This window comes from Bos mutus, chromosome 2, assembly GCF_027580195.1.
Source record: "Bos mutus isolate GX-2022 chromosome 2, NWIPB_WYAK_1.1, whole genome shotgun sequence".
NCBI classification, from domain to species: Eukaryota; Metazoa; Chordata; class Mammalia; order Artiodactyla; family Bovidae; genus Bos; species Bos mutus.
This window is the reverse complement of record NC_091618.1, coordinates 108,644,922-108,664,117: the sequence shown is the minus strand read 5'-3', so window position 1 is coordinate 108,664,117 and position 19,196 is coordinate 108,644,922. Positions and strand designations below refer to the sequence as shown.

The following is a 19,196-nucleotide window of genomic DNA, read 5'->3' as shown; positions in this document are numbered from 1 at the left end:
TTTATGGAGATTCTGGCTTCTAGTAGATTCTCCATGTGATTTGGGTTCTTAAAAAAAACCCAAAAACCTAGGGTCTTAAATATTTTTAAAGCTGAGCTGAACGGAGGTTTTTGAAATATAAGTAAATGTACATCTTGTCACCATTGGGAAGACTTTATATGTGAAGAAGATAATGTCCATGATGTTCCAACGTAAAAGTAGGGACTGCTGAAAGTGGGGTGTGGTGGGAAGAGAAGGTGGAGGAAGACCCTAAAAGGAGAAAAAGACACTAAGAAAAAGGAAGGAGAGACCTAGTAAGAGCCTCTGGTAAGGGTAGTTAGTGACAGCTACATCTAACACACCTTGAAGGCCAGCTAGCTGTGACTACACCAGGACGTGTGCACTACATCCTGGCAGCCATACAGTAAGAACCACAATTATCCCCCACTGGTGTGAGGTAGAGAGGAGGGTGAGATGGATGGAGACTGAGAGGTTAAATGTTTTTCTCATAGCCCTTGAAGGGTGCCTAGGAGCAGTGATTTCTTTCCCACACAAAGCCTCCTTGGAAAAAGAAAAACAAAAAACCACGAATGCATAACTTACCTGGAAGCAATTTTCCAGTGTGTTCTCCCATTTCAGTCTGGTAGAACAGCTTGCCACGTTTTTTTGGTAGTAATTTTCATCTTCTTTTGATAACTTCTCAGTTGATTTTTTCAGTTTATTGAGGAGCTAAAGTAAAACATCAGCGTCACATATTCAGGAACACATTTATGAAAGCCTTTGGTAATTCCAGAGAAAGAATTACATGCATCCCCATGATGAGTTTCTCATCTCCCAGATAAAGTCACAAACAGTAACAATAGATGACGAAATCAAACATCTTTCTCAGAAAACAGGGATGTCAGAACTGAAAGGAAGCCTCAGGCCCTTTCAATAGGAATCCTTCAATTTTTCTATGAGGAAACCGAGGTCCTTAAATATGATGTGATATGTCTGCTTTCATCAGATGACCTGCTGCTGCTGCTGCTACTAAGTCGCTTCAGTCGTGTCCAACTCTGTGCGACCCCAGAGATGGCAGCCCACCAGACTCCCCCGTCCTTGGGATTCTCCAGGCAAGAACACTGGAGTGGGTTGCCATTTCCTTCTCCAATGCATGAAAGTGAAAAGTGAAAGTGAAGTCACTCAGTCATGTCCGACTCTTAGTGACCCCATGGACTGCAGCCTACCAGGCTCCTCCGTCCATGGGATTTTCCAGGCAAGAGTACTGGAGTGGGGTGCCATTGCCTTCTCCGCATCAGATGAGGGATGAGGCCAAATGACAGGTGAGGAGAAGCAAGTTCAGATCAGGAAGTTGCAACTCCAGACTGTAATCTACTGGTGATTCCTGTACTCTTATTTAGTAAATTCTTTAGTCCTTGGCATTTCTTACTGGCACAGGTAGAGATTTGTACAATTAGAGAATTTGTAGAACTAGCATTAGGTCTGGAACATTCTGTCACTTCACTTTCACTATGTAAACTCTGCAGTATAACTCTGGAATCAAACTTCAGGATTAGAGTCCTGGTTCTAACTGCCAGTGAGTTACTTAAACTTCATAAGACACAGTTTTCTCATCTTTGTGATGGGCATAGCGATGCTCCCACTTCATTGTATTGTTTGTTTTCTGTTTTTTTTTTTTTTCTTTTGGCCACACTGCATGGCATGGAAAAATCTTAGTTTCCCAACCAGGGATTGAACCTGCTCCCTCTGCATTGGAAGCATGGAGTCTTATCTGCTGAACCACCACAGGGGAATCCCCACTGTGTTGTCTCAAGGAGTCCAGCAGGTGATGCAGGTAAGGGACAAGGCACACTGCTCAAAATTTATCAATAGCATAGCACTCAAAGACAAGTGAGCATTACTATTACTAGTGAAGAGCCTGTGGTTGTTCAGTCACTCAGGTGTGTCCAACTCTTTTCGAAGAGCCTGATACATGCCATTGTTCACTGTAAGTTACGGACAGCTTGACAAATGCTTTCCTACATTTGTCGAATGGGAAATCTCGTTTCCCATCAGGGATCCTGATTCCCAGTGATCTGCACCTTGACAAAGAGCCCCCTGGTCAATCACCCAAACTGGCCATTCTGATGGTGAAAATCAAAGTAATACAAAACCCTCTGGACCAGGATAGCTTGAACTGAATTCTCAAAATCTCACATCTTTGGGAAAGGAAGAAGTTGCATTATATGAAGGATTCTTAGACTTTAATATGCCTAGGAAGGACCAGACATTCTTGGAAATTTTCAGGGTCCCACAAGTAGCAATATTGATTCGGTAGTTCTGTAGCAGGATTGGGAAATCTGAATTTTCATTGCCTCCTCAGATGATTCTGATGCAAATGGTCCCCAAATCACAGTTCAGGAGCACCAAGGATCCCTCTGGTTTAAGCAGTTTAAGAGTTTCAAGGATAGAGATAAATGTTTTTAAGAACGCCCCTCTTTATGTTTAAGGACATTTTGACTAACATTTCAGTAATGAACATTCATCCAAAATGCTGAATGTTAACACCACTCACTTCATTATTCCAGTTCACATGCTGGCCATTCAACTGTCCCTCAGCTCTGATGTATGGTCTACTCAGGACATGGTTGGTTTTGCACATCAAGTGTAATGAGCCATGTATCTACAGAGACATGAGCTTGTGAATTTTAGCCTAATAATGCTACAGAGAAAAACTTGAATGTGTACCACGCTATACTTGGCCAAGCTATTGTTCTCTGGTTCTTGTTGAGTGTGCCCAAGCCCTAGCAATAAGAATGGAGTCACTTTGGAGGTGACAACTCATGTTTATCATCCTGCACTATATAGTTATTGACTAGAAGTTTCTGCTCAGCAAACTTACAGCAAATAACCCCAAATAGATACAGAAGAATGGAGACTCATATATTCTAATTCAAGAAAATTTTCGAAACTTTTCTTAAATTTGTCAGATTAAATACTTTTTCTTTGCTCTTTTCTTTCTCTTGGAACAAACATCTCATCCATTCATTCATTCATCAACATTTCTTGACGCCACAACTGTGTCATGTACTAGACACTGGGAGTAGATAAAGGAATAGATAGGCTCCTTTTCTAGTCGGGGACCAACACAGACCATCGCTATTCTGTGTGATAGATCCCAGGATGAGAGAAGTAGTCAGGTATCACAGAGTGACCCCTGTGTGAATAAACCTAAAATGAAAGTAGGAATTTGTTAGGCAAAATAGCTTGACATGATATCAAAAACATATTTTTGGTGAGGTTGGAGCACACAGTTTGAGAGGAAGAACAGCAAGTGAAAGCGCTGAAGAGTTAGGCCAGGATCAAGTCAGACTCAAAGAGCCACATAGAGGAGTTGTTCTTTATTCTGAGGTCACCTGAGTGTATTTTCAGGCTTTTTAAAGGAGAATGACACACTCAGATTCAAGTTCCAGAAAAGTGAGCCTGGCTTGTATATGGAATAGATAAGGAGACGCAACACTGAAAGCCAAGACACCAGTCTGTCAATTGGAGTAACCCAAGTAGTGAAGACAGTGGCCTGGGAGAGAGCAGTGGCTGTAGAGAGAAATATGTGCAGATAAATTCAAGAGCATTTAGGTTAGGACTTAGAATTGGGAGGATATGGTGGATGGTAATATTCAAAGATATAAAAAACAGAGGCATAAAAAATACTTTTGGTAGAGGGAAGAGATGGTTTTGATTTTGGATATTGAGTTTTTTTGAAGTGCCAGAGTTCAGTTTAGAAACTGTTTGGTTTGGAGATATAAACTGGGGTATCGTCAGCAGAGACATAGTAGATGGAGCCTTGAGAAAATATTGTCGAGTACCTGTTGTTATTGAGCACTTGATATTGAGAGTACTGTGTCAGACTCGAGATACAAGCCAAATAAAACAGGATGAGGCCCAGGAGGGATATCATCAGACACAGCAATATGGACAGTTCAGGCAGAACAAGTGAAGTCCATAAAGGAGCTTAAGAAAAAACTGTCAGGGAAACCAAAAGAGTAAGATTTGCTGAGGTTGAGAATATTTCTAAAAGGGGAAATTCAATGCTGATTAACGCTTCTAAGAAATTAAATAAAGTCAGAACTGGAAAGCACCCACTAGCTTTAGCAACAAGGACTACATTGTATTTAAGGTAAGAACATTCCTAGCAGATTGGTGGGGAAATCTTGGTTGTTGCTTTGAGAAGTGAAAGGATGAGGAAGTGGAGACAGAGCACAATGAATCTTATTGTAAAAAGAAAGAGGGATTCCCTGGTGGTCCACTGGTTAAGACTCTGAGCTTCCAATGCAGGAGGCATGGGTTCAATCCCTGGGCAGGGGTGGGGACTAAGATCCCACATGCTGCACAGCACAGGCCAAAAGTAAAAACATAAATAAATAAAGAGATGATATGTGGACAGGAACAGGACTATGGTCATGGAGGGTGTCTCCCTGACTCTCTCTACTCTCCCAAGATAGAGGGAAGTTGAGAAGGCTGGTGGGAAGCAACTCTTAGAGAGGAATCTGTCTGAGATCCAGGAGAGAAGGGACTAATCAAGGGAAGGGTCACTGAGAGGAGGCAGGGATGGGAGTCATAACACAGGATGGAAAACTGGCCTGTCCCACTGCACTTCAGTAGGCAGGTGGCCATGCTGACCGCTGTGTTCTCTGTGACGCTGTAGGTGAGATGGTCTGCCGAGAGTGGATGATGGAGACTGAGTAGTGAGAGGAGTGAAGATGTAGATCAGCTTCTGGGGAGAGTAAGGATTGCTGAGCAGGAAAGCAAGAAGCACCAAACCAGGCCAGGCCAGGTAGGAGGAGATCATGGGCAGGACTCTGTGAGAGGCAAAGATGAACGCCACCTTAGGTGTTTAGCCTTGGGACTAAAAATGAGAAAGCTACCAGATAAAGTGATGAAGGCGGTAGGGGTCTGTGATGTAATGATAGCTAAGGGCTATAGTTAACAGGACCAGCTGGAGAAAGGTAGGGGGAGGATCACAGACTTCTGTCTCCCAGGAAATCGGCTAATGAGGGAAGGAAGCAGAAATTCAACACTTAGCTGCCCATGCTTTTCCCTTTGTTATTCCCTGACGTCAATGAAGAATAGCTTCTAATGAGGGCCCCGAATGCCTACAGCAGGGTCCCAGAGCTTAGGTTTTTAACCTACTTTGGTTTTGCCTCCTTCTTGGAAGCTGTCTCATTATTTAATCCTTGTTATTATGATCATTTCAAACTGTGAAGCTTGACACCAAGAACCTTGTAAAATCTTGCTAACAATGAATTTAAGTTTTTCAGCTAATAGTTTCTCAGGTGAGATAGAGTTACTCGGTGATGACAATTCTTGTCTTCTTTTAAGGATGTTTTGGGTTGCAGTGTGTGGCCTGCATTTTCGTAGAGGGAGCCCATCTTTAGGGGAAGATATTGACTATTTCAGAGGTTTCCAGTCTGGGACACACACCACAAGGGGTGTGTAAGATAATTAGTATCCCAATAATATTTGTGTTCATTTATGCATAAAAAGAGTGTTCAAGCTTGCTCTTATTCAATATATGAATTGATACTGGTGCCCACGCATGGACAGTTGAAGATTCTGAAGTTTTCTGGAGGGAGAGTGGAAATTTTACAACATGAGATGCTGATGTGGGTCCTTACACACATTTCTTCACTCAGTATCTACGTACATGTGTCCGTCATAAGGAGTCTGGATCATATGGATTTGCAGATGTATTATCTAGCTTTATTTATTTATTAATTTATATTTTTGGTCTCACCACTCAGCATTTGGAATCTTAGTTCCCTGACCAGGGATTGAACACGAGTCCTCTGCAGTGAAAGCTCGAAGTCTTAACCACTGAATTGCCAGGGAAGTCCTCATCTAGCTTCAGTTAGGTTCATACACAAAATTGACACATGCTTTATGCAGATTTCTGCTGTGAAGCTATAGACTGATGTTAACAATGCAAGCACAAGAAAGCCACAGGAAATACTAATACAAATGCAAGAAAGCCACAGGAAAACGTCAGAGCTCCTGCTTTCTCTTGCTCTGGATGACGGCTGGATCATCACCGGTGTGAAAAGGTGAAAACTGGCATAATCTAATGAGAGCTGATAAGAAGCTGACCAAAAACTTGACATAAGAGGACATACTAGAAATACGAATTTATATTTCACTGGGGTTAAGGCTGAACCTTGTCCCACATGTATATTTTATTTGTGTATGTCATTGAATGACTATATGAAGTCATCATGATCAACTAATCACTGAAAATATTATTTCATTTTTACCACATGCTTCAAATATTTCTACTTTTTTATGTTTTATAAGGTTTGTAACAATATAATATAAAAGTATATATAGGATATACAGGATAGGTAAAGTACATTATATATTATGCATATGTATATCTTATTTATTTGGGGTATGAGCTTATTTGGGGTGTTTAATAGGGATCCTTATCAAAAACATTGGACACTGGTTTGCTTTGTCATCTGTTGATAATACCTTTCAAAAATATGTGGAGACCAGGAATAACTTTGGATCCCATCTCATACTCTGCCACACTACAGCTCTGCAGAGACCCCATACAGACGTGGAGTCAGCCAATTCTCCTGTGTTCACAGCTAACGGCAGGAAGCCCACCCATCTCTAAGCCACATGCATTCAGCTGTCCATGAGATGTTACCTTCTGCTTCTCCTTCTCTGTTGTAATCTGCTTGGAGCTTTCTACAAGATGGAAAAGTGCTTCATGTTTCTTGGTGCTAACCATCAATTTCTTCTTGGCCTAGAGTCAAAAACATACAAGAAAAGCAAAGAAGGATCAGAAACTGGTGTCAAGAGAGAAACTCTTCTGTTCTGGAACAAGTTATATTCACGTGCTAGCTTGAATGATCGTGTATTTTTAGTTCTTCATTTCTGCCCTCACCCCAAAATCTGCTAAAACACCACAGTGGCTAATATTTTTCCTTGAGAACCATTGTATATTTTTTCATTGCATTGAGTTCATTCAAGAGGGACATGTATTTTGTTAAATCATTGAAGGCTAAGTCTACAAACCATAATTGAGGTCATTTTAAGATGCTCTCCTAAAACTTAGAGCAAAAGGGAAATTTTGCTCCCTGATGCCCTGGCTTGAGAGCTGGGCATCTGCCTGACATCCTGCGAACTGCCCTGAATTTGCAGCAGGGAGGTGGAGGGAGGAGTTGGGAAGGAAGAGCATTTAAAGTCCCCCTCCTCTGCTGATGCCTCCAACCTCGGCATGGATTATAATTTAAGTGATTGTTCTCTGTTGCATACAGCCCCAGCTCGGGATGTTCCAGAGATAAATCAATAGAATCTGGTTTGAGTTGGATTCAGCCTGTTCAGGAACCGGGTCGATTGAAAAGGCTGTATGGTGTTTCACCTCAAGTTGCAAGGCCTGTAAAACCAGATAATGAAGGGGGAAATCTACGTCTCTCTTTCCCTAGGAAGTCAGAGGCAAAGCCTTCTGAATGTCTCTAAACACGCGAAACCTCTATAAAAGGGAATTCAAGGAACAAGCAGCCTAGAGAGCCTGCCTCCCCCCACCTTCTGTTGGTCACATGCCTGCTGATAAACGAGAGCAGGAGGCAAGGACATTTGGTCCTTTAAGGCTTTTCCCTTGCATCTCCCAAACAGACTATGCTTCATTACTGAATGAAGACATGCTGAATCCCTTGAATTGTAACTGGAGAGAAAATTATTATAGCACAAGCATCTTATGTTCCCTAATTTCTCTGTCAATCTTCATAAAAATAAAATTGTTTTACTTAGAAAAATTACTTGGTGGAAACTGGGAAATAAGGTTTTTTTGTAGTTGTTCCTGAAAGCAGTGACAGCTACTGAAAATGGTTTCTCTTCCCATCTATTATATCAAATTTTCCATGAAAGCTGAATATTTAAGAATGAATTCTTTAAAAACAAACTGTTTGAGAAAGCTCATAAATCAAGAGCAAACTTGGAAACAAATGACTGGACACTGTTTATGGGACGTTCACATATTTACTATAAAAGTGGTTCTCATGAGCATCTTTTTACCGGGACTACTATTGTCAGTATATAAATTCACTTTTCTCAAACATTTATAAATAATGTCCTTGACTTAAGGAGCCCTCGATTCCAGCAGCAGCTTCAGAGGCAACACTGAGGGCTGAAATGGGGCCCCCAGTTTCTGAAGGTGTCTCCCCTTATTTGGCACTCATGAGTGTCTACTTGAGAAAGAAGGATCTTTTGGGGCACCAGTACTTTAGAGATGAAAAAGGAGAATTTCAACTTTGGGAGTCCAGGTCTTCTCAAAGGGGATCATTGGGTTTTCTGAGCAGATTCCCTCTGCCCTGGCTTCTAGTCTTTCCCACTCAAAATGAATTCCTTCTAAACTAGATTGTTCTAGAATAATCTTCTGTACATACATATGGGCACCATCTGTGATTCTCTCTGCTTACGACCATATAACGATGCCCTAAATTCTCACATCAGATCATAACTTCTCTCCTTAGAAGTCATTCACTATTTCCTGCACACATGTTATTAATATCTAGCTAGTATACTTTAAATTACATGAAACAAGGACTGTGTCTTAGTGCAGCATGCTGCACAAGAAGCGGGTCATACATATTCATGGAATCAATACAGGCATTCCCCTTTACACAGCTTTACCCATCCCTCAACCATGCTCCTCTCACTGGAGAAACAGGTCACAAATGACCTTCTATAAAAGACAAGACCAAAACTCAGTATTCATATCATGCCCTAAGTTACAAATTATACAGAGAGGCAGTCAGTGTAGGTAATGGTTAAGGTCAGTAACCTGGAGCTCAGGTTACTTGGTTCAACTATTAACCAGTTTTGTAACCTTAGAAGATTATTAACCTCTGTGTCTACATTTCCCCACCCATCTATAAAATGGGACAACACGTAGTCATATACCACACTGGTTGGTTTTTGTGATGATTCAATACATAAATATATATAGCACTTGACATACAATAAAAGCTACTTATTAGCTATAAATGAAAGCCATATTTGGAGTTTTGCTCCTCTATAGATTTAGTTGAAAGATTTGTTGTTGTTGTTTAGTCATTAAGTTGTGTTAGTCTCTTGCAACCCCATAGACTGTACCCCTCCAGGCTCCTCTTTCCATGGGATTTCCATGGACATATCTATATAATAACTCGGATGAGGAAACATTCTTCTCTTCAGTTAGCACTTACAAATACTGACACGAAAATGCACGGGGCTTCCCTTGTGGCTCAGATGGGAAAGAATCTTCCTGCAATGCTGGAGACCCAGGTTCGATATCTGGGATGGGAAGATCCCCTGGAGAAGGGAATGGCAATCCACTCCAGTAGCCTTGCTTAGAGAATTCCATGGATAGAGGAGCCTGGCAGGCTATAGCCCATGTGGTTGCAAAGAGTCTGACATGATTGAACATTTTCACTTCAGAAAAAAAAAAAAGATCACATTTGTGCAAATGCCAAAAGCTTCAATCCTCAATATTGAGTTTACACAAATGACATTTGTGTATACTTGCCTTAATTTGTTGATTCCAGTTGCTAATAACAAGATTTGCTGTCTTCTCAACTTCGTTTTCAAGCTATCAAGGGGGAAAAAGGGAAAAAAAAAATCTTGCTGTCCTCTTGTTGAGTCATGGTGCTGGCTTATTAATTATAGTATAACGTATCACAAGCAATAGAAATTTAAAAACCTTACAGTGGACATATTTCCTGAGAAAGTAGCCAACTCTCTTTTCCTCAGGTCAAGAATCTTATCACAGGATTTAGTATGAATGCATTTGGTTGGTAAGATAATCATTTCTAATATTTAGTTATATTAAAAAAAAACCATAAATGGGCACAATCTGTGTGGAGTGGAGGAGGAACTTGTGTAACCTGATATCACGTCCCATCCTATCACTTCCTTTTCTGCTTCATTCTGTGCAGCCCACACTTTAACACCCTGAGAAATGGTAAAAGTCCTTCAGCGGTAACTTAGCTAAGTGTCTTATAATTTCTGAAGTGAATACTGCTTTAATTTTAAAGAGATTGAATCCTTCATCATAATTAACTTTTTCTCCTACTTTACAATAGCCAGTGGAACAGTAATAAAGCCGATGAAAATGGACCTAGGCAGCCTCGTAAGGAGACCAGATTTAAGTGAGGGCAAAACCTTTTACCTGAACCATAGACCTTTCCTCTAAACCCTTAGACCAGCCATCACTCAACCACATTGAGATCTAGCAACACTGTACTTTTATTTTTTCTTACCAGTTCATTAAACTTGGATTATGTGTTTTATTGTAACAAATACGATTAAAATAATTTTATGCATTGTGCCACTTTTGACTTTCTGTGGCTGAAATGCAGATCGAGTTCACTTAAAAAATTCAAATCTTTTGTGAGAAAATGTGATAGGGTGATTGGGGTGCAATGTTGTTTAGTCACTCAGTCGTGTCTGACTCTTTGCGACCCCATGTAGCCCACCAGGCTCCTCTAGAGGTCCATGGGATCTCCCAGGCAAGGATACTGCAATGGGGTGCCATTTCCTTCTCCAGGGGATCTTCTAAACCCAGGGACTGAACCTCCGCCTCTTGAATTGGCAGGCGACTTCTTTACCACTAAGCCACCAGGGAAGCCCAGGGGTGCAATAGGGATCGGCAAATATGAAACAATTACGAACTGAACCAGCAGTGTGGGGACCATGATATTAATTATCTAAAGCAATGGGATAAGAATCATAGCACTGTGTCTGATTTAGTAAGTACTAAGGAAATTCTGGTGATTCTCATATTATTATGTGGTATGAAAATATTTTGTAATTAATGAAATATAGACTAGTGTTTGATTTCTATTATGATGATTTGCAAAGGCAGATTATATTACTTTCTGGTAACTACTGTAAACTGCCCCATCATCCTAGCCCTAAGGAGGGCATCCATTCTAGTAAAAATACATGGATGTTCACCCAACATTGATTCCATTTCCTGACGTAGTTTCATGAGTTCAAATAAGAATTTTTCAGTATCATTTCTCTTCCATCAGGGCTTTCATAAATCCCCTCATCCTACGGACTTACCACCTTTAAGACTGGCTTTCTCTGGCTGTGGTCACTTAAAACTCCGCTTAGCTACTGCCCCTACCTTTTGCAAAGACCTACTACTACTGCTCTGAACTTCTCACCTTACCAGACAGTGACACCATCTCTATTAGAGTTAAGCAGCGTTCATTAAATACCCCTTAATGGCACCCCACTCCAGTACTCTTGCCTGGAAAATCCTGTGGACGGAGGAGCCTGGTAGGCTGCAGTCCATGGGGTCACTAAGAGTCAGATATGACTGAGCGACTTCACTTTCACTTTTCACTTTCATGCATTGGAGAAGGAAAGGGCAACCCACTCCAGTGTTCTTGCCTGGAGAATCCCAGGGACGGGGGAGCCTGGTAGGCTGCCGTCCATAGGGTCACACAGAGTTGGACACGACTGAAGTGACTTAGCAGTAGCAGCAGTATGTTGCCTGGAAATATATTTTGAAGTACTTACTGACTATATGATGCACAAATAAAAGGAAAAGGAGCGCAAATGAAACTGTTCTGGAAGGAAAAGTACATAGGCCATACAGATGACCAGGTGCCCTGAAAGTATTGTTCATTTTTCTTCAGTTTTAAGGCTATTTGATATCTATAGCAATACCTATTATTGCTTTAACCTAATCCCAAGCTGAAAAGTATAAAAAAGCATTTCCTCTTAAAATTGTGTTTATAATTCTATTTACTAAAGGAATACTTATTAATTGAAAAGCAATGTAAATACAAAAAAATACCAAAAAATTAAATAAAAATAGCCTCTAATTCCACTATCTAGAGATAATCATTCTGGGAAGGTGCATCTAGTTTTTTTCCTATGCATATATACACACATTTATTTTACAAAATTGAAGTTACATTGTTAGATTTGCTCACTTTCTTTTTTAATTTAGCACTATATCCCCATACCATTAAATTCTTCCAAAAGATTTTTAATGGGTACATTCCATTGCTTGAATTTATCCTAATTTATTTTTGGAAGATGAAAATGTTTCCATTTTTTCACAACTATAAACAAGGCTTTAACAAACATCCTCATACATAAATCTTTGGATTTGTGTTTATTTTTATGATAAAATTCCTAAAACTTAGTATCACTTTTCGATTACCTAGCTCTTGAGCCAAAGACAGAAATCTTGCTTTAACAGGGCAGAAAAGAAATATTTTGACTCACTGATTTTCTCTTTTTTTCATGTGCACTCAGGACTTGATGAGCTGGTTTTATTGCTTCCAACTCAATTGCTTTGCCAAGTTTTCTGGAAATAGAACATAAAAGACACACAAGCCTAGTATTAGGATTTATATCTACCTTCCAAATTATTTTCTGAGGAAATAAAATAGTGTATTACAGCATATCTACTCAGTGCAAGTTTGCACGGGAGTATTTGTAGTACGCCCGCTTTAAATATTTATGACTCCCTTTGGGGTTGGAGCAAGGCTGGGCTGTGAGTACTCACTGATGCAGGTCCCCTGCAGACTTCATGCCCTCTGAGACCCAGGCCCAGGCACTGACAAGACAGCTGGAGGGAAAAACAAGGGAGGACAAGTGTGGGTGTCATTTTCCCAGGAGTCCCAGAAATAAAGCATCCCATCTGATTCCTGCATTTGGCAGTTGCACTCGTATCCCTAATACTGTTTCAATTTCTCCATGGGATTAAAGCCAACATATTTATTTGCACTGTAATCATTACATGATCTGCTTTTTCCCAGTCATTTTCATTCCAATTTCCATTTCATGTCTGTAAAGTATTAGGGAAATAAAGTAAGCAAGGATAAGAAGGCATTTAGAACAGGTGAGAGAGAGCATGCCAGAGGTAGAAGACCCTTAAAGACAGTCTTTTCAGGCTCTTCATTTTACAGATGAACCACCGGAGGCTCAGAGAAGTTAAGTGATGGATGACTTCAGAACCCTGCTCATTCATTCCCTGTGTGCTCCTCTTGCGGTTGGGGTATAGTTCAGATTCCCTGCTGGCCTTTAGGAACACAGCTCAGATACTCCATAGGCTTGTGAACAGTATCTCAATTTAACAAAAGGCTTGCTCTGCCCTGACCCAAGCAGCACAAAGAGAGAACCAAGAAATATGAAGCTATTTTTCTCCTATGTATAGTTGGCCGTCAAATAGCAAGCCCATTGTATTGATAAACTGAAGGGATACAGCCAGTGTAGGCTTTGATGGAAAGGAGAGGACAGATCGGTGCCCCTACTGAGAGCAAGATGGCACAGAGATTTTGCCTCCAAATGACTTGGGCTGCACCTGGCAGCCGCAGAATGGGAGAACTAGATCAAAGCATGTCAGAGTTTCTATGCATCCAAAGCCAGGCACAAAACCAGGCATAAGAGAGGACCTACTGTATGCTCCCAATTATAGGAAAGTCCAGAAAAGACAAAATAATCTAGATCGAAAAAAAAGCAGATCAATGTTACCTTGGAAAGGACTGTAAACAGGTACAAGGCATCTTTTAGTGTGATAAAAATAGGTATATTTTGATTTTGGTAGAGGCTGCATGGTGTATACTTATAACAAAATTGATCAAAATATATACTTAAAATGTGTGCTTATTATTGCATGTAAATTAAATCTCAGTTGAGTTTTTGGGTTTTTTTTTTTTTTTTTTTGGTCTGTTTGTTTTGCAAGAAATCTTAGTACACTTTCAGGAAGAGAATCTGACTTTTGCCCCTAGGAGGAGCAGGGCAGCAGAGCAGGAACGTGAAGGCATTGACCTCAGAGGGTCTGTGTCTGAATCTACAAGCCCCCCTTTGTGCCCTGCTTGACCTTGGAAGAACTCAGTTTCTCTGACCCTCACTTAATTGGTCTTTGAGAAAAGAAATAATTTGGGTTATTATACAAGTACCTCACAGAAATTATATGAGGTAGGTTTTATTTCCATCTTAAATACACTACACACTGAGAGGGAAGATATGGACTTTTCAGGTGGCACAGTGGTAAAGAATCCACCTGCCACTGCAAGAGACTCAGGTTCAGTCTCTGGGTGGGGAAGATCCCCTGGACTAGAAAATGGCAACCCACTCCAGTATTCTTGCCTGGGAAATCCCATGGACAGAGGAGCCTGGCGGGCTACAGTCCATAGGGTCGCAAAGAGTCAGACTCAACTTAGGGACTGAGCACGAAATTCCTAATTCACCCAGACGGTAGGTGATAGAGCCAGAATTAAAACCTGGGCAATCTGAAAAAGTCCATTTATATTCAACCAGGGCGCTCTACTAGTTCCTCTGCAGGCTGAAACTGTTAGTCACTCAGTCATGTCCAGCTGTTTGCGACTCCATGGACTGCAACCTACCAGGCTCCTCTGTCTATGGACTTCTCCAGGCAAGACACTGGAGTGGGTTGCCATTCTCAACTCCAGGGGATCTTCCTGACCTAGGGAGTGAACCCAGGTCTCCTGCATTACAGGAAGATTCTTTACCATCTGAGCCACCAGGAACGCCCCAGGCTACTAAAATACTATCCTAAAAATCAGGCTCAAAGTCAGAGCGATTTCAGAGCCACTATTTGCTGTTATAGGATGATGCCTAAGGAGGAGTAGGAATGTTCCACAAGGCTTCTATTTTTTTCTTTCCCTCTTTCTTTTACCATCAGAAGGGGTCTTTGCAATGACACTGCCATTGGGTGACATCTGCAAACAATAGTCAAATCTTTGTAACAAATTATCACTAATGGACTGTTTTATAAGAATACCAATATCTTTCCTCTCTTCCCCGAGAGAAGTAATTGACTTCATTTTCAACTGAATTAAAAAAAAACTTGTGAACCAACATTTTTTTCAGCACCTGATGTGTTAATGTATTTACATACATTATCTCATTTAATATGCACTCCTGTACCCACCCTCCCCACACACACAAAGGAGCATGTCCTGTTACTCCATATAACAGAAGAGGAAATCAAGGGAGGCCAGGTTATTTGTTGAAAGTCATAAAATTGAGATAAAGCGGGATACCCACTTCAGGACTTCAAGACCTACCGACTTAACAACTCTGTTTCCTAAGTTAGTATCATCACCAAGGCCTTTTCTGAATATGATCTTACGCCTCACAATGACACAGGATGAATTCAATTCTGAAATGCATTATCTGTGTCACACGTTTCTTAAACTCTCCAAGCTTTAAGTCCTTGTGTGTAAATAGTGATCATAAAAAGACTTCTCAGAGATTGTTGTGAGGATTAAAATAAGTGTAGCAAATCTAGAAAAGCATTTAACGCAGTGTCTGGCACACAGTAAGTGCCCAAGAACTGGAAACCAGGCTTGATGCTCTGGACCTGCCACCTTCATAAAAGGAAGCTGGAACTGAACATACGTTGGAGGAAACAGACAGAACAGGCTCCATCTTGAAAGCAGGACTCCACCTTGGGCCGGACTGTGGACTTTGAGCTATGTGCCCAGTATGTACAGAAACAACAAACCAACTGGAAAACCAGAACCGCCCCCACCACGGAAGAGCCCCAGGGCTCGTAGGTAGGCTCTCCATCACCTAAAAGAATACCCTAATTATCTGTGTAACCGAATAGAAGCAGAAATTCTATTATGCTTACTGGGGTATGACCACAGGCCTATTGATAATTGTCCACGGTTAGCTACCGAGGCTTAAGGCATACGAATCACGGGTTTAAGGCATACAAATCACAGGTTAACTTTGATTGTATTCTTCTTGTCCTTTATTCAGACTAGTTTCAGAGACTTTGGGGAGGTGGGTTTGAGCATGTACACTTAGGGTATATAAGGTTTTCACAAAAACTGGTCGGGGTTCTTGGTTAAGAGGAAACTCTGCCTTGGGCCTGCTGGTGTAATAAACTGCACTCCACTATCTGCACTATCCTTGTGAGTGAGTCTGTTTTCCGGAATGCGTGGCCACAACAATGTCACTTTTTAAAAATTATTTTTAAGAGTGATTTTTGCCTTACCTCTTCCATGTACTTACTTTTTCTTTGCGCTCTGTAATGTTTTGCTTAGCTTGGTTGCCAGTTTCTGAAGTCCTTTGGCATAATTAATCTCCAGATTTGCCCTGTTAGCAAAGGGAGAGTTTTTGGATAGAATACAATGACTGGAAATCAAGAAAAACACAAATACACACACAAAGATTTGAAGGAGGACTCAGGCTGATAATGTAAAGCATAAGGAAATGATTTGTCTACTAGAAGGATTCTCCTGTCCTAGGCGTAACCCTTAAGGATATCCAGGAGAGTCCTAAAAAGGGAGAGAAGTTTTAATTTAACCTTCTTGTACAGTAGCATTATGGGTTGGATTGTGTTCCTGAAAGGTTGTTGCTAAACCACAAAAGACGCCGGGATTCTTGGCCTCCGGAGGAGAAGAATTCAATCGGGGGCCAGAGACAAGGCTTGATTGCTCAGAGCTTTTGTGCAATAAAGTTTTATTAAAGTATAAAAGAGATAGAGAAAGCTTCTGACAAAGACATCAGAAGGGAGCAGAAAGAGTGCTCCCCTGCTAGTCTTTAGCTGGATATTATATAGCTACTAGCAGTCCACTAATTAAAGAAAGGAAATGTCTCAAAACTCAGAGAATGGTACCAGGCCCCTCATCTACAAGATGCATTTTGAGATAATCTTGGCACCAGGTGAGTCATCCTGGGCCATAAAACGATTGACATGAATCTTGAAGAAGGGCAGATTTCCATACAACTATATAGTTCCATTAACCCAGATTAGGAGAACAATGTTTGAGTATAACATACTGGTTTGTCTGAGCCTTTAGGCAGAACTGACTTGAAGACTGAGTCTGGGGTGAATACATAGTTCATTAACAAAGCTTAAGACAAACATTTCCATAAGAAAAATGCATTGGTTAGCTCAAGGTTTGAGAAAAGTTAAGCTCAGGTGGAACCAGGTGTCTTAAAGGCAACACAGAATTTTAAGAGAAACCTCTTTTTAAATTTGTATAGAGAAGGGGGAAAAAATGCAACACTAGTTTGTTTCCTTCTGCCATTAAGAGAGAGAAAAAAATGTCTGACACTTGCAGTTTATCTCCTCTGTTTGGAGACCCCTGGCCTTCCTGCTTGTTACCCTCTCATGCTTAAGTCCTAACCCTTTTGTCTGTGAATATGACCTTATTTGAAAATTGAATCTTTGTAAATGATCAAGTTCAGATGTAGTCACTGGGATGAGCTAGAACTCAATATGGATGTGTCCTAATGAAAGGAAGAAATTTGGGCATAGACACACACAGACACACACACGGAGAATGCTGTGTAAAGATGAAGAGGCAGAGAGCTGGATGATGAGTTGCAAGCTAAGGATCCTGAAGGTTAAACGCCAGCAGACCAGAGAAGCTAGGAGAGAGGCATGGAACAGATCTTCCCTATAGTCCCTGGAAGGAACCAACCTGGCCGACGCATTGATCTCAGACTTCCAGCCTCCAGGACTGTGACACAATAATGTTTCTATAGTTTAAGCTACAATAAGTGACAGTAAGACTGGAAGTTTAGTTACCCAGTCTGTGGTGCCTTGCTATGGCAGTCCTTGCAAACTATTCCAACTACGCTCCTACTTATCCTGAGACATAAGAACCGTCAGACTAACTCTAGACTATAATAGCTGGTAATAAGATAATAATGGAATTAACCAAACAGTAACTTTCTAGTTGGGGCTTCCCTGCTGTCTCAGTAATAAAGCATCCGCCTGCTGATGGAGGAGACTCGGGTTCTATTCCTGGGTGCGGAAGTTCCCCAGAAGAGGAAATGGCAATCCACTCCAGTATTCTTGCCTGGAAAACTCCATGGACATAGGAGCCTGGCAGGCTAGAGTCCATGGTGTCCCAAAAGAGTTGGACATGACTTAGCCACTAAACAACAGCATGCTTCCTAATGGGCCAACACGGGATTTAGAAGATGAATTCCCATGAGTTTGTATGCAAGACAAGACCCATTAGGGAATCTGGGCATGCCCCTCAAAAGAAATAGTTCTTTGGGATAGACTGAATCACTCTCATCTTAAACTGATTTTTCCATGTCCCATTCTAGGCCCATCTATAACTAAAATGAAGACACATTTTTATTCATCTCCTCACTTTTCAATGAAAATAATAAAAATGTAAGAAATTAAGTTGAATTTATACTGTGTTTTTCATCTTACTATAGACCAGAGAGTCTTTATTACATATTTTTCAGTCTTTCAATTCTATTTTTATTATAAAACATCTTTAAAAATTATTTATGACTCCATTTCATTTGGGGAACAATCTCAGGACTCTCCAGTAATTAACTTAATACTTGGATGTTCTCACACAAATTAGACTCAGTGTTATGGACCAAAGAAGGAAAGACAGTTCTATTTTGTAAGTGAAATCCAGATATCATAGGCTATGAACCTGTTGCTAAATTTCTATTCATTTTTCTTCATTAATACAGCTGTGTGCCAAGTTATTCAGGATGTATGTTAAGGCCTAGGTGCAGAAAACACCCATTTGGTAGCAGGCCTTGTTCAAGAATAAGAAAAGGTTAAGACAAATATTTTTAAATAATGAAGATGATAAAGAAATAACTCATAGTGTTTTAAAAAAGATTTCTCTGCTCTTGGAATAAGTTCTGACTGATGGAGAGAGAGAGTCCTGGTTGGCAGCAAGCTCAAAGAGACCACCACCCTCAATGAACTTGAATGTTCTAGAATCCCAGGAGAGGCTGTCACTCAGTAAAGTGGCTTTGCTGCTAAGTCGCTTCAGTCGTGTCCGACTCTGTGCGACCCCATAGAGGGCAGCCCACCAGGCTCCCCCGTCCCTGGGATTCTCCAGGCAAGAATACTGGAGTGGGTTGCCATTTCCTTCTCCAGTGAGTGGCTTTAGAAAACTTTAAAAGGAAGTAATCAGACTTACCTTAAGGGGTTTTATGATAATTAAGATGTGGCAATCACCTAAATAGAGGCTCAAAGACTCTATTTCTATTGATTTCTATTGACCTGCACCACCTGGCCCCTGGCCCTCTTTCTGATTTCTTCTCCTGTCATCCCCTCGTTCACCATACCCTTGTTCAGTAGCCTTATGTCATCCTGCCTCAGGGTCTTTGCACATGTTGTGGCCTCTGCCAGGTAGTTGGTCTACTACATAACCCCATGGCATTCTCCTTCCTGTCAATTTCAACCAGTCTTGTGCAAACAT

At 40.9% G+C, this 19,196-nt stretch overlaps 1 protein-coding gene across 8 annotated transcripts in view; it reads right to left on the bottom strand.

The window, feature by feature from the left end:
- The window catches only part of NOSTRIN (nitric oxide synthase trafficking), a 65,676-nt gene that overhangs the window by 25,027 nt on the left and 21,453 nt on the right, over window positions 1–19,196 (bottom strand). For 2 of the 8 annotated variants that reach the window (XM_070357879.1, XM_070357873.1), the window contains exons 3-9: window positions 16,012–16,095; window positions 12,530–12,592; window positions 12,247–12,328; window positions 9,527–9,589; window positions 6,665–6,763; window positions 2,534–2,641; window positions 583–708 (exon numbers count right to left, since the gene is read on the bottom strand). In XM_070357879.1, coding sequence (XP_070213980.1) covers window positions 583–708; window positions 2,534–2,641; window positions 6,665–6,763; window positions 9,527–9,589; window positions 12,247–12,328; window positions 12,530–12,592; window positions 16,012–16,095 — 625 coding nt within the window. The remainder of the gene's footprint in view (window positions 1–582; window positions 709–2,533; window positions 2,642–6,664; window positions 6,764–9,526; window positions 9,590–12,246; window positions 12,329–12,529; window positions 12,593–16,011; window positions 16,096–19,196) is intronic. The other 6 variants (XM_005887604.3, XM_005887606.3, XM_070357886.1 and 3 more) reach the window with 5 other exon arrangements.